This window comes from Polypterus senegalus, chromosome 4 (genome assembly GCF_016835505.1).
Source record: "Polypterus senegalus isolate Bchr_013 chromosome 4, ASM1683550v1, whole genome shotgun sequence".
Lineage (NCBI taxonomy): Eukaryota > Metazoa > Chordata > Cladistia > Polypteriformes > Polypteridae > Polypterus > Polypterus senegalus.
Window position 1 is genome coordinate 228,936,715 of NC_053157.1, and position 15,993 is coordinate 228,952,707.

Here is a 15,993-nt window from a genome sequence, read left to right on the forward strand (position 1 = left end):
CATGGGAGACGATTACCCATAATCCCACAAACAGAGAACCACCATCGGCTCAGTTGTGATCACGTGACGCTCGGCAGACAAAGTGTATACGTACTACTCATATTGCAAGTCCTCACTCGTTTATCAAGTTCACATTTATTAAAAATTTTGGCTCATCTTGCAAAACACTCGCAGACTAAGTTACTCATAATCCAAGGTTTTACTGTAAATGAATTAATTGTAAAGAAAAACACACTTAGACTTTGTCATCAAAGTAGCAGTAAATTATTAAGGCCATCTTGTTTGCTCATTCAAATTTTCTTTACTAGTGTATACCATAACCGTCAATTCATGAAACAAAGACTGATTTAAAAACATAACATACTCAAACCCACAATAATGCAACTCAGGTCAAGGGAGGTTGAGCCTCTCCTGACCCCACCAGCACAAAGTAGTAACTAGTCCTGTACAAGGTGGCAGTAGCAGACTCATTGACGCTAACTTGAAATAAGAAGAACAGCCTAATGTGTGCCAACATCCAAATTCATTTTTAAAGGGCTCTTTGTTACAAATCAACACTTAAAAACCTCTTCCATTTTGAATGCTCTTGATTAATTAATCATACCCACGTATGTTGACTTTAAAATGTGTACGTTCAACACAAAATGCATATAAGCTGGCAGGACTGTCAGTGTGCAATTTTGTGTGTTCCTGAAGATGGCTTTTGGTGGAGAACAGTTCACCACATTCACTACAGGCATACAGCTTTTCTTTCATATGAATTCTTGCATGTCTATTAAGGTCACTAATCTGTGAGAAGAGCTTTCCACATTGAGAACATGAATGTGGCTTCTCACCAGTGTGAATCCGCACATGTCTATTAAGAGCACTGATTTGTGAGAATGGCTTGCCACATTCAGAACAGGGGTAGGGTTTTTCTCCAGAGTGAAATTTTAGGTGTGTTTGTAGATGGCTTTTGGAGGAGAATTGTTTCCCACATTCAGAACAGCAATATGGTTTCTCTCCGGTGTGAATTCTCATGTGTTTCTCAAGACTGCTCACTAGTGAGAATTGCTTGCCACATTCAGAACAGCAGTGTGGCTTCTCTCCAGCATGGGAGTTTGTGTGTACCTGAAGGTTGCTTATTTGTGAGAATCGTTTACCACATTCAGAGCAGCTATATGGCTTCTCTCCAGTGTGAGTTCTTGAATGAGTATTAAGATGAGCAATTCTGGAGAATCGTTTACCACATTCAGTACAACAGTGCGGCTTCTCTCCAGTGTGAATTTTTTTGTGTCTCTGAAAATGGCCTCTGTCTGAGAATCGTTTGCCACAGTCAGTGCAGGTATATGGCTTCTCTCCAGTGTGAATTCTTATATGCCTGCTAAGAACACCACTGCGTGAAAATTTCTTACCACATTCAGTACAGCAATATGGCTTCTCTCCTGTATGAATTCGTCTGTGCTTTTGAAGACTGCCCTTGAAAGAAAAGCGTTTCCCACATTCACTACAGCCATATGGTTTAACTCCAGCAGGAACAACCTGAGTTTTAGAAGCAAATTCCTGGTTAAAAACTTTCCCACAAACTTGACACACATACAAAGGTGTACACTGTTGGTGCTGGTGAAGACTGACAACATCCTCCATTGGCATCTTCACAAGAAGAAGAGAGCAGCACAGAAAAGATTCAGGGTCAACAGGTGTAGAGATAGTTGAAGTTTTCAAAGCTTCATCAGTTTTTTCCCACTGAATTTCAAGTTTCCCAGATATGTGACCATATTTGGAAGCTGCTAGTGAGCCACAGTCCTTCTCTGTTAGATCTGCTGTTAAAAAAAGGCATATTAGAAAAGTTTCAAATGGAATAGATTTGTTTAAAAAAATAACACAATGTGTGATTAATAAAGGTTTTGAAAATAGTCAATATGAATTAATAGACTGATAAAAATTATAGTCTCAAGCTCTTAGTCTTTACTTTCAACAGAATACTCCAACTAAACAGAAACAATGACTTAAAGAAATCCATTAGTTGAATAGAACAGCCTATGTCTAAGTGACCAATGCTACCGTATAAATGTTCAGGAAAAAATTAGTTACAAAAGTGTACAAATGAAATCTTGCATCAATCAGAAATATATATCAACTATACCTGATTGATATGTCTTTATCTCAAAGCATTTTTGGGTAGCACTCTTTTAATATAAGGAAATAGCAATTATCCAGTTTGGGTTGACAATGTAAAGATATAATTATAGGAAATTTTGCAAATTATAAATAAACAAATAAATAAATAAATAGCTCTATTATAATAAAACAATCATGGGGCGAGACGAGACTTTTTAGCCTGGGACGAGATGCGACTTTTTAGTCTGGGATGAGACGCGACTTTTTCAGAGAGACACTTTCACGTCCTGCGAGACGAGACTTTGTACCAAGAGATTTAACCATGCCTGGGGTTGGAAATAAAAGACAAAGAGTAGATGAAAAAGTAGAACATCATAAAAAATTCAAAAACGTTGGTGTGATACACATGCAGAGCAAGTTAGAGAAAATGAAAGTACTAAAATTCTAAAGTCTCAAAAAATGATAGTAAAGATTGCATTAGCACAAACAAATGGCAATTATAACTTGGTGAAATAATGGAATAGCGAAAAGAGATTGAATATATTGTTCAGATTTAATAAGTCGCAGACTTGTAGATCATCTAATTCTTGTTGCCATCAGGGAAAAGTAGTGTTTTTTTCCCAATGAAGAGGCGTATCTGCGAGAATTAAAAGATTTGTTGTTTGGTAAAAGTAAAATCTACATACTCTAGCAGCAGAGACGCAAATTGGCTGGTGCATAGCACAGGCTGGGACGGTTGGCAAGCGAAGCGAGCAGGGAGCAAAGCCCCTTAGTAAACAAATAAATAAATATCTCATATCTCCTATTGACACAACCATTCAGGACCTTTATTCAGTAAGTAGCTGAAGGTCCTCTGGCAGTGATTCCAGCCTGGAATCTTTCTGGATATGAAACACCAAGCTGTGGACTTTCTGCCATTCTTCTCAGCAGATCCTCTCAAGCTCTGTTAGGTTGGTTGAATATTGTCGATGGTCAGCTATTTTTAAGTCTCGCCAGACACTGCTTGGCCACTCAAGGATATTCAGAGAGTTGACCCAGAACCACTCCTGTGTTATCTTTGCTTTGTGTCCAGTTGGAATGTGAACCTTCACCAAAGTTGGAGATCCAGAGCACTTTGGAGGAGGCTTTTATTATGTATATCTCAATGCTTTGTTCTGTTTAGCTTTCCTTTGACCTTGTCTAGTCTCCTTTTCCCTGCCACTGAAAAAAGCAGTGTATAATTCTGCCACCACTATGCTTCTCTGTTGCAATAGTATTGCACAGGTGATGAGTGATGCCTGGTTTTCTCCAGTCATAACACTTAGAATTGAAGCCAACAACTTCAATCAAGTCTCATACATCCCAAGAATCCTTGAGGTAATTTTTCACGAAGTCCACACTGGATTTTAAGTGTCTTTTGGCCTTTCTGCCATAAAGCCCAGATTAATGAAGTGTTACAGGGATGATTATAATTCTTTAAGTTTGTACCATCTAGAGACAGGTTCTTTGTAGCTCGGCCCAGAGTGACCATCAGGTTCCTGGTCTATAGGAAGAGTTGTGGATGTTCCAAACTCCGTCTATTAAGAATTACTGAGGACAAATACTCTTGGGATCCTTCCATGCTGCAGAAAAGTTTTTTTTAGCCTTCACTGCACATGTGCCTTGATACAATCCTGTATTTAAGAACTGAAAGCAATTCCTTTGACCTCATGGCTTGGGGTTTGCTTAACTGTGGAACCTTCTCTAGACAGATGTGTGCCAATTCTAGTCACGTCCAATCATGACTTGAACTGACCAAAGGAGGACTCCAAACAAGATACAGAAATATCTCAATGGTGATCAACAGAATGAGATGCACCTGTTGCAAATTTCATGTTTCAAACAAAAAGGTCTGAATATTTTTTTTTTTAAATAAATTTCCAAAAATTACTAAAATCCTGTTTTCGCTTTGTCATTCTAGGGTATTGGGGGGGAAAAAAATTAAACGATTTTAGCACAAGACTGCAACATAGCAAAATGTGAAAGCAGTCATGACGTATGAATAAATTCTGAAGGCACTGTATGCACACACAAACATATATATATATATATATATATATATATATATATAGTTACAAGCATGAGCATCGGAATCTCTCACGGATATTGCTTTAAGTAATAACATGGGGAAGGGTTTTGGTGTGATACTTCTGCTGACACAATTTCTTTCCCCTTTAGAATGGAGAAGTACAATCCAGGAGATTTCTGACATCACTTCTGTTTTGTACATCTTTAGCCCTGGCCCTTCTGTTTCCACTTCCACTTAAATGGTCACCTAAATGACATGAAGCAGCCAATCACTATGGACTAAGCTTCTGAAAAGGGTGGAACTCCACATTCCCATAAGTTACTCTACGGCTTTAGCAACCCAACATACGTCAGACGTGACACTTATCCTTTTATTCTACATAACCAACTTTTCCCTTCTCTGGAGCCCACATTCTTTTTTTTCTTCCAGTTTATTTGCAATATATTATACAAACACACCAGCATTCAAAAGTTTGGAATCACCCAAAAAATCAATATCCAATGTCTAGGTTCTTTTGATAATTTTATCTCTTTCTTTTATTAAACTGCTGCAGGGGGCTCAACTATTAGGCATGTACAATTTAAGGAAAAAAGAGGGAACATCTACATCTGTTACAATGAGCTGAGTGACTTCAGTCCCTCCCTGTGACATTAGTGAAAAGATCTGTCATTCAGCTATTTTTTGCATTTTTTAGAATTTCAACACTTGTAAGTGTTCTTTTGACTTTATGATTTTGACATTTTGCATTCATCTTTGGTTTTTGATTTCTGAATCTCGGATTGGTTTGGTTAGCTCTGAGATTTCTGTTTTTGTTTGTCTATTTTTGCATTTTTCCAAAAAGAATCATTTAAATGGTTTTTGTTGCTTGGGCTAGGGGTTGTTCATGGTTTCTCTCTCCATGTATAAAGTTATAGTGTGTTTTTTCAGCCTGACACCTGTTTTGCCTAACAAGAAACTTGTTTCATTACGTGAAACCCAACCATATAATTAAATAAAAAGAGTGTGTGGTCTACAAAATAGAATGAGAGTGAGAGAGAAATTAACAGATGTGCTAATAGCCAAATGATCACCCAAAGCAGCAGCATTTAACACAAGCAGGAAACCAAATGTTCATGTTATATGTGGACAAAATGTTTAGTATTATCTGGTATAGGAATCTCTGGGGAAGTCCTAACAACTGTGGTTAGTTATGTAACTACCAAATAAAATGTGTTGCTTTTGCATTCCCACAGCTACAAAAGACTTCCTTATCTATATATGGATAAAACAAATCTCAAAACTTGTCCTTTGATGCAATGATGAGAAATACAGCAATAATTATTGACATTCATCATGAGCTTTTTAAGTTATCTTAGTATATCATTTAAAGCAACCAAAGAGAATTAATAAAGCCCTCCATATTACAATATATAAAATCAACAAGATCCAAACAATTTGTTCTGCAATAAAAATGTTAAAATTTCCCCACTTACATTTCCCAGCTTCTTTAGCACAGATCCGTGTTTGCTCATCTGTCTTATAACACATCTCCTTCAGCATCACATCATCAAGCTCTGTTAAGTTATTATTGAAGACAGGCGACATCAACGATGACAACAGTATCTCGTCTTTAAATGCTAGACATGGACTTAAACTTGAGTCGTTTTTGCAAAACACGTCTTGCTGTAAAACATTCAGAATTTCATGGTTTTGCATTTTAAGATCGAAGAATTCACACTCAGGAGTCTCCACTTTGAAGCTTGTTGATGCCATCTCATACTCCTCCTGGTTCATCACCACTTCTTCCAGTTTCAGGCTGAGCGACTCCTGTGCATGATACAATGTGTCCCACTCACAATCCTCTTCTTTGACAGAGGCTGTCCTTTGCTCCATAACATCTGCTTCAAGAAAGTTCATGTTTGAATCCTTTACCAGAGAGCACCTCCAAGGTTTCCTTTTCACATTTATAATTTTGGTCTTTTGGCTATCACATGACTCATGGTGGGACCATTTTGATTTAAAATGGAGCTTCCCTCTTTTGTCTGGGGAAAAATGATTAAAATACAAATAAAATATCAAAATTATCCGCCGTGGAAAACATGTGTGTTTAAATAAGATTTGCCCAGATAAAATGGCATATCACACTCGGTCATAGCGCTGGTTTGCTCTTTTGTGTTTAGATGTGACTTGTCAATGTGCATTTTATTAATTATAGAAAATTTACCATTACACAAAATACAGTATATGTATGCTGCAAATCATTTTAGTAACTCTGAACTCATGTGAAAACCACATAGCTTGGTTCTAGCATCTTTGACAATAAGTACATGAGCAAGTAGCCGCAATTTTCACTTTTCCTATATAGCAATGCTAACCAGTGTTATTAGCCATTTTCCCGTCAGTTACCTCTGACATACGTCAATGTTATCCAGTATCAGAAGAATTCATGCCCCTGACCAGTTCTCTAAAATTACTAAATAAGAAATCCTATATTAAACTCATTCTCTTTGTGACATTTAAATTTCTAAACACTGAATCTTTCAACATTGTTTTATATTAACAAAAAATTCTTCTACTCCAGCCATATGACAAGCGATTGCCTAATAAGCCTCCAACAGTAAACCACTCAAGTAACTGACACATTCTGGATACGTCCTCCAGGCTAAGGGGTCATTGTGTATCTGAAGATCTTTAGGGAAACCTTAACTTGCTGTTTTGCAAGATTTAGGTGAACAGAGATTAATCGGTTATGTTGGACTGATTGGCGTGTTCCAGTCAAATTTGCTCTCCTATTCTTTTAGGTAAAAAATAAAAACTTGAGAAAGAGCCTTTCTGCCTTGCACTAAAGTGTAATGTTATAAAAGGATCTGACTTTGGTTATGGGGCAGATTATGAACACCCCCAGCATCTAGAAACCCAGAACGCCCTGTAAGAGTTCTGTGCCATAAGATTTCACAAGCATATTTTAAATATGATTATATTATTCACTTGGTTAAAATTTGTGTAATTGGCAAATATGCAGTATTACTGTCACAACCAAGGAAAGATAGAAGGACACAGAAGACTAGAGGCATGCTCCATATCACTAGGTGAGCTAATACACTGTCTGTTTTTTTTGGATAGTCCTCTTTGACTATCAGACATTAGTGGACATGGAGTGATTAGGGACTCCTGTCACTTGGGATGCCTCTCTAGTAAGTGACTGCTGTAATTTGGGACAAAGAGGATCTTATGTTTGCAGCAATAATTGGCTACTATGTAAGAAAGAGGATAGAAACTAAACTAGCTGTCACTGTAACCCTACAGGATCAGAGCTTGAGTCCCCTAGATTAAACTGTTTTGCTACAGCTGGGAATCAGAATCACAAGTTGTGACTAAGGCCTTGTTCACACGGGCGTTAAGTTTTTGGATAAACGAACTTGCTCTGAACGTCCTAGACGTTTATGTTGCATTTTGTGGTGGCGATCGATTGACTTCTACACCGGCGTTCGTTTGTCTCTGTCTAACGCCAGCCTGCAGCCCAAATTGTAGTTTGTGTGTTAACCTGTGGAGGCAGTGTCGGGAACTGGATATGAAAGCCCTTGTCGTTTTATTTGAGGTGCCTCCTTTCAATATGGACCATTTTGCTATGTTAGATATTAATCTTCATGTTTTAAAAATACTCGTAATCGGCTGTAGGGAGAGAAAAATCGCCGCCGCTACTGGGTTCATCCTCTGACTGCACAACGTCGGGTTAAAGGAAGTTTTTTTGTGCTTTATGAAGAAATGCGAAACTTTCCGCGCAATTTTTTAATTACTGTCGGATGTCGGTTTCCACTTTTGATTGTCTGCTGCAGCTGGTGCAATGCCACATTGCACGCCGATCAACCAATATGCGACTTGGTGTCATCCCCGAAGAGAGACTACTTGTCACTTTGAGGTAAGGAAACAGTAGTCGAGTGTGCGCTTACACCAGTGTTATGCACTGAAATGCCCCCGCCATGGATTGCCCCCCTACATAATCGTTATCAAATATTATATTAGAACATAAATTAATAGGTTCATGGTTTACAAATTACATGAGACAATAAAATAAAATAAGCATATATGAAAATATATATGTTGTATATGAAAACATAAAAATATCCGGTCCTCCGAAGCGTAAAATAAACGCGCAGAAAACGAACTAAAGGCTGTTTCCTTGCGTCTGTTGGGTTTTGAACGCCAAGAAAAAGCTGCATGCAACGTTTTTTTGATGCCGTATAAACGCGCTGCCGGACAAATGCACGTCACCAAAGCCCGTGTGAACACTCTCATTGACTCCTACGTGTAGAAAACACTCGGCGCTTGATCCGCTCACCAGACGCTACGAACGCAAAAACGCTTGATTTTAACGCCCGTGTGAACAAGGCCTAACTATACTTCCATGCTCATCATTACCATAATTAGCTGCTTTTTTTTTTTCTCTCTCACCTGCATGCCTGTCTCACATCCTCACCAGACAACCCAGTCCACTCTCTTTAGCGGAACCTTAGTGAGGATGCGCAGATATCTCTGGCTTTCACAGCAGAGCCCCCCCTCCCAACTTTTTCATTCTTACAACAACAATCTGTGTGGTTTTCTTCTGTCACCAGATGTCCCCTCTCAGACCCTCACTAGGCTTGCTCTACAGCTCGACCATATTGAAATGGATGTGCTGAAATCCTCTTTCTCATTGTCACCAGGATGTTAACAAATGTGCCAAATGCCTCCCAGCACTCTTACAAAGACAACTATGGAGTAAGGTAGCTGTCAAACATAACTTAATTTAAGTCAAATTTACATTTCACAAGTGTCAAATAGGCTTTTGCTATGGAAAATTACGATTGCTTCTGAAAAATACGCTTGCGCTTCTTAAAGTTACGCTTCTGAAAATGACACTTGCTTATGAAAATGGATTTCAATTCTCAAGGGTGGATCAAAAATACGTTATTGGACACACAAGGCATTCGCTGTTTGAGAAGAAACAATCAATTTCAAAGGTGAAAAGATGGGAGTTATTTTTGATAGAGATCCAACTCCATATTTACAGGCTAAAGCTTTGGTCGTCAGTTCAATTGACACTCGGTGTTGTGTGCTTGTGATCTAACTGGAGGTCTTGGGGATCTGAGTTTTCCCTAGCGGCACTTAGTGAATGTTCATGGGCAGTCAGCCCAGGCTGTGATTGTAATCCATCACGGGTGAGCGCCATTGGGCCCTCTACCTACTTTGGGAGGTCTGACATAAAGCCCACAGTGATATAGGGAGAACATGGCTGCTTCACGCAAGCCTGAAGTTATTTGCATCCATCCAGTTCCTTGTCCACACAACTTGTACAAAGAAGTTATTTATTCAATGTTAAGAGTGACTCAAAATATTCTGCAGCATAAAAAGATATTAATCACTAAAATGGGTCTTTTCTTTGAGGAAAAAAAGGAGTTACATCAAGTAGGACCAACGCTGGCGTTTCATGGGCAGAGTAAGGCATTTGGGGATGATGGGCAGCCCTCATTTTCACGGCTTTGCAACAAGACAGATGCCTTTATTATATCCGAGTTGGGTGCACATGTCAAATTAACAGGTAAAGTTGGCACATTCCCATTCATTCTAGTGAAAGGAATTAGACATTTAATGGGCACTGCAGAGGGTTGGATGGCATTGGACTACACTAGTTTTGAGAAAAGACAGATACCTTTTTGGTAAACTGTAGTTGAATTTGGCCCAACCCAATGTGAGTACATGGATCAAACAGACTGGCAAATCTATCATATTCCCATATACCTAATGAACAGATTTCAATGTGATGTTCAAATGGCATCAAACAGGGTTGTATGCCGTTGACCCACCCAAATTGTAACTTTGTTAAAGTGCAGTTGAGTTTTGCTGTCGCAGTGCAGTTACATGGGTCAGACTGGCTGGCAAACGTGGCAATGAAGGAAATTAACTGACTGGCAAAGTTGGCACAGCTTTATGTTTCCTAGGTTAGACTCCAGCTTCCTTCTGCTCAGGATAAAGTGGGTTTAGAAATTGGATGGATGAATGGATAAATACACAAATAAAATGAAAATAGACAACAGTATTGTGAAATGTGACACTAAAGAAATAATAACAACATGAAATGCAAGTATAAATAATTAAATGGGTCACAAAATATGCCTTTTGTTCCTTTATGTCGGTCAATCATTTTCAAACCTGCTTAGTCCTGGACAGGGTCACAGGGGTCTGCTATCCCAGACAGCTCAGGGCGCCAGTCCATCGCAGGGCGAACACAACAACACACACACACACATACAGACGGGCCACCTAACCTGCATATCTTCAGACATGAGGAGGACATGAAGACTCCATTATTTAATGTTATTATACATTTAATGTATACAATTTCCCCTTGGGATTAATAAAGTATCTATCAATTTATTGTCATATTTCACAGTTCATTTGGTTTAATTAGCTTATGTATTTTTGTCCTAAATATTTCTCCATTATAACAGTGTCTCCACACTCAGTTGTTAATCTAACTCAGTGCTGTCACGAGGGGGCTGCTTTAGAGGTTTCTGCAAAGCCCCCGATCTTTAACATTTATTTTGTAGTTTTGTATATATTCATATTCTCCGGGGGAAGTCATAATTCTGTGCATCCCATCCCAACCCAAAATCTCTGACCAAGAGTGCCGAAACCTAAAAGGTGGGAGCAACATCTCGCTCTTCTATACATATATAACAAACATCTGGACAGTCAGCTAAGACATCATGTAAAGTTTAAAATGCATCACCTGGAGGGTGGTGTTAATTTGTTACTTTGATGCTCTCACTTTTTGTTAACTTCACGTTCTCGCCTTTTATTGCTAATTGCATGTTGTCATTGTATAATGAACTTCATTGTGTCGGTTTAATTTTGTTTTTTGCATTTTGCCCTTTGAAGCCACTGCAAGGGGGCTAAGAATGAAGTACGACTGCTGTCAAAAATAACTCCACCTTCCTACCTTTATGACACATGCACAGTAACAAAAATCAATTGTTTCTTCCTTGACAGCGAAAGCCCCGTACATCCAATTACGTATTTTTGACAGTTTGTTCACGCTTGAGAATTTTACTTGTAACTTTCAGAAGCAAGCGTAACTTTTGGAGGTGCAAGCGCATTTTTTAGAAGCAAACAATTTTCAGAAGCGAAAGCATAATAGACACGTGTGAAATGTAAATTTGATTTTTAATAATTCCAAGTTTTTTTTTTTGACACCAAATTCACTCCATAGACAGCTCTAGCCAAACAACAGTACAGTCTTCTCTGACTTTGTCACCAGGACTTTCCTCTTGTGTCCTTACGAGGCATCATGTTAGTTCTACTATGGAGCCTCCCAAGTCGTATCTGTTTGTTTCCTGTTTGTTATGTTTAACAAGATCCGTATGTTGTGAAATGAAGTTATTAAAGTGATCATGAGGAAAGGTCAGGCAAAAAGATAATTTCACCTTGGGAAGTAAGTGTGAAGTCAAGCAAAATGAAACCTTTTACTGGCTCACTAAAATAATCACATTATTCAAGTTTTCCAAGCAACTCAGGCCTCTTCTTCGGGCAATCAGGCAAGCCAATAAAAGGTGTCCTCCATAATGGCTAAGACGGTACAACACTTTAGTACTACCTTGGGGATTTATAAAGTACTAAACACCAAATAATTCAGCAGGTGCAGCGTTACCTATAGATCATGTTGACCACTGTTTAATAAATAAGAAAAATAATGTTCACCTTTCTGGAATAGAACATCTTACTCTTTGGAAAAGAATGTCTCACTTACTCTTTGCTCCTGCTGAATTACGCCTTTATTATCTTGTGTACTCTCGTTAATAACTTCAATTCACAACATACCGATCTTGCTCCCACAAGATAATAACTCGCGCCAACAAAACAATATTTTGTTTTCACATTGGTTGAAACCTTGTTCCCGCAAGATAAACATGTATCGAGACTTTTATGGACTCCAGTGCAGTGGGTCGCTATTGAGATATTGCTTTCTCTGTCTCTCTGGGCCAGCCATTCACTTACCTCTTGTCTTTCACCATGCCAAGTGACGCCCGCTTGACTCTCCTCTTTCACCGTCCCCGAGATGACCGTCCGTGCTCTTCTCCCATCTCACACCTGACCAGACATGTCGTTCGACTCTTTGCTGTAAGTCTGGAGCCTACGCGCTGTCATCCTGTTACAGCCTCTCAGGGACACCCATCTGTTCAGTCTCTCACTGCCAATGGGACGCCCGTCAGCTGTGCACTGCGCTCCTCTCCTGCTTCCTATACGCCATGTCTTCCTTGTCGCTAAACGACTACCCTTTTGTGCCGGTAAACGTTTAGCCACTGCTTTTCAAAGGCACACTTCTTTGGAAGACGAACCTAGGACCAAACTGCTTCTTCCTGTTAGCGTTACTAACCGATTGAACGAATCAAAATGTCACACTGCCACCTAGCGACTCAGATGAATAGCTGTTCTGACGAACTAGAACTTCTATACAGGTGCTGGTCATAAAATTAGAATATCATGGAAAAAGTTGATTTATTTCAGTAATTCCATTTAAAAAGTGAAACTTGTATATTAGATTAATTCATTACACACAGACTGATGTATTTCAAATGTTTATTTCTTTTAATTTTGATGATTATAAGTGACAACTAATGAAAGTCCCAAATTCAGTATCTCGGAAAATTAGAATATCAATTAAGACCAATTCCAAAAAAGGATTTTTAGAAATGTTGGCCAACTGAAAGGTATGAACATGAAAAGTATAAGCATGTACAGCACTCAATATTTAGTTGGGGCTCCATTGGCCTGGATTACTGCAGCAATGTGGCGTGGCATGTAGTCGATCAGTCTGTGGCACTGCTCAGGTGTTATGAGAGCCCATGTTGCTCTGATAGTGGCCTTCAGCTCTTCTGAATTGTTGGGTCTGGCGAATTGCATCTTCCTCTTCACAATACCCCATAGATTTTCTATGAGGTTAAGGTCAGGTGAGTTTGCTGGCCAATCAAGAAAATCTATACCATGGTCCTTAAACCAGGTACTGGTAGCTTTGGCACTTTGTGCAGGTGCCAGGTCCTGTTGGAAAATGAAATCTGCATCTCCATAAAGTTTGTCAGTAGCAGGAAGTATGAAGTGCTCTAAAACTTCCTGGTAGACGGCTGCGTTGACCTTGGACCTCAGAAAACACAATGGACCAACACCAGCAGATGACTTGGCACCCCAAACCATCACTGACTGTGGAAACTTTACACTGGACCTCAAGCAACGTGGATTCTGTGCCTCTCCTCTCTTCCTCCAGACTCTGGGACCTTGATTTCCAAAGGAAATGCAAAATTTACTTTCATCAGAGAACATAACTCAGCAGCAGTCCCTTCCGTTTTGTATTTAGCCCAGACGAGATGCTTCTGACACTGTATCTTGTGGCTTGACACAAGGAATGCGACAGCTGAAACCCATGTCATGCATACGTCTGTGCGTAGTGGTACTTGAAGCACTGACTCCAGCTGCAGTCCACTTTTTGTGAATCTCCCCCACAGTTTTAAATGGGTTTTGTTTCACAATTCTCTCCAGGGTGCGGTTATCCCTATTGCTTGTACACTTTTTCTACCACATCTTGTCCTTCCCTTCGCCTCTCTATTAATGTGCTTGGACACAGAGCTCTGTGAACAGCCAGCCTCTTTAGCAATGACCTTTTGTGTTTTGCCCTCCTTGTGCAAGGTGTCAATGGTCGTCTTTTGGACAACTGTCAAGTCAGCAGTCTTCCCCATGATTGTGTAGCCTACAGAACTAGACCGAGAGACCATTTAAAGGCCGCCTCCAAAAATGTGCTGCCCGGGGTAGATCGCCGCCTCCTCCCGCCCATAGCTACCCCTCTGAATATTGTCAAAACCATTTCTTATCTTGGTAGCATCGTATCCAAGGCAGAAAACAGTCCTGGACAAGATGTCAGACTGTGGGGCACACACTTGCTAGACTTGTTCTGAATGAATACCATATACTCCATAATAAATCACAAAATACAATTCGCTAAAATATTGTAGCAAGGTCATATGAATTGAAACTTTTTTCCATGGTTATTTATTGCTTCACTATTTTCAGCAAGGATTGCTCCCCCAGCCATTAGTACTAGAATGAAAACAGGATGGTTGATTAGATGCTTCTCTTTATAGGGTGATTTTGATGACATTTACTTAACAGTCCCCCAATTGCTCTTATGATTTGACCCCTCAAATGGGACTGCTTTGTTGTTGCCATTGCTGCCACTACAGTATATATAACAGATACAATAATACATTTTATAGAAACTATCAAATTCAACACTCAGCCCCCACTCAACTCAGAGATGTTATCTATAAGAGAGCTGCATCTACAGTGGTTCTTCATACAGAATTTAATGAAATGATAGGTTCAGTATAGGTCCAGTGATTTCATAATATGTTATGTCAGCACTTCAGCAGAGTTTTGCACAGGCACCAAACCAAAAAAGAACTTGTTGAAGCTGTTCCTTAGTTTGACATAAAACTTACTCTACTGTATAGTAATGAATTATTTTATGTGTTAAATAATACTTTACATTTAACTTTCATGGAACTACAAGCAACATTATATTGAAGGATCTAATAATGATGCTAAGAAAGAGAGTGTAATTTTTATTTTAGAATTCTTAACAGTTTCTACTTTTGTCAGTCTGTTAGGTCCAACTTGTTTACCAGACATATTCACCTGACAAGACTTTATTTTTAGTTGTACTTAAGGGTAGAGTCAACTATTATGTTTACACGTGGCCTCGATCTTTTGCTGGTATTATTTGCTTGTGGGAACAGCTTACATTGGAGTCCACATTTGGCATTTGGTGCTCTTTATAATTTCTATAACTGGTTACATCACATCAAATTCTCTGATTTCTCTGCTCTCTCTTTTGCATCTGCAGACTTATTATCACAAACCGAAAATTTGAATACTCTTTGTTGACAAGACATTTGTGATATTAATAAATGAGCAACTGAAGGATTGTCATAACCACTTTAATGCAATATCCCCAGCGATCCTGTTTACTATAGAAACAGAAATAAACCGACACATCAATTTTCTGGACATATCCATTGAAAGACATAACAATGCCACCCTGATCACTGGAGTTTACCGTAAAGAATGTTATGCAGACAAAATATTACACTTTGCTAGCAATCACCTGTCATCACATAAATGGAGCTGTGCTAAGACTCTGTTCAGAAGAGTTCACACCCATTGTAATAGCAAGGAGACTAAAAAGAATGAAAGTCACTGTCCTTAACAATTGTTCACATTAAACAACTTCCCAAAAACATTCATCAGACAATACTTACATAGGAGATGTCAGAGACCCCAGCAAACAATCGACTCATACCTGACCCCCCCATCCCACACTTCCTTATCATCATGGTGTATCAGAAGATACAGCATTTGTCCTGTCCAGAGCTTGGGGCACAACCCTACAAACACGCTGAGCACAGTCCTTTTTAATGCTAAAAGCAAGAAATCAGCAACAGAGACATGGAAGGTGGTTTGTAGCATACCATTTAATGTATATCCAGTGGTATACATGGGGCAGATATCGAAAACACTTGCCACACATACACATGAACATTGCAGTGCAGTCAGAAGAAAGGACACGGTCTCTGATTTACACCTACAAGTTCAACCGGACACACATTTAAGTGGGGATCAGTGCAAATAAAATTCAAGGCTGTAAAAAAGGCATGATCACGTGAAAACCGTGGCGTGGGCAGTGAGCATGTGCGTTTGTTAGATGTACCTCGTGAATTAGATGTACCTCGTGAATTAGATGTACCTCGTGATAGCCGGAAATTTCTGGAGTCACTAGAGAA

General features: G+C 39.2%; 1 protein-coding gene across 2 annotated transcripts; it reads right to left on the bottom strand.

Moving 5' to 3' along the window:
• Window positions 1–278: 278 nt before the first annotated feature.
• LOC120528102 (zinc finger protein OZF-like) lies at window positions 279–12,551 on the bottom strand. Of its 2 annotated transcripts, none has more exons than XM_039752129.1 (3): window positions 12,161–12,551; window positions 5,620–6,168; window positions 279–1,799 (listed from the first exon to the last, which is right to left on the bottom strand). In XM_039752129.1, exons 2-3 carry the CDS (start codon window positions 6,041–6,043, stop codon window positions 595–597), a joined length of 1,629 nt encoding a protein of 542 aa, XP_039608063.1. In that variant the 5' UTR covers window positions 6,044–6,168; window positions 12,161–12,551; the 3' UTR covers window positions 279–594. The 2 variants fall into 2 exon arrangements, with proteins under 2 accessions (XP_039608063.1, XP_039608062.1); XM_039752128.1 differs by having other exon boundaries at window positions 279–1,802.
• Between the last annotated feature and the right edge of the window lie 3,442 nt (window positions 12,552–15,993).

Excerpts from the sequence above, each read along its gene's own strand:
- LOC120528102 (XM_039752128.1), bottom strand. The coding sequence starts at position 6,043 with ATGAACTTTCTTGAAGCAGATGTTATGGAGCAAAGGACAGCCTCTGTC. Across the intron at positions 1,803-5,619 it reads TGCTAAAGAAGCTGGGAAAT|CAGATCTAACAGAGAAGGAC; the intron begins GTAAGTGGGGAA and ends TTTTTTTAACAG.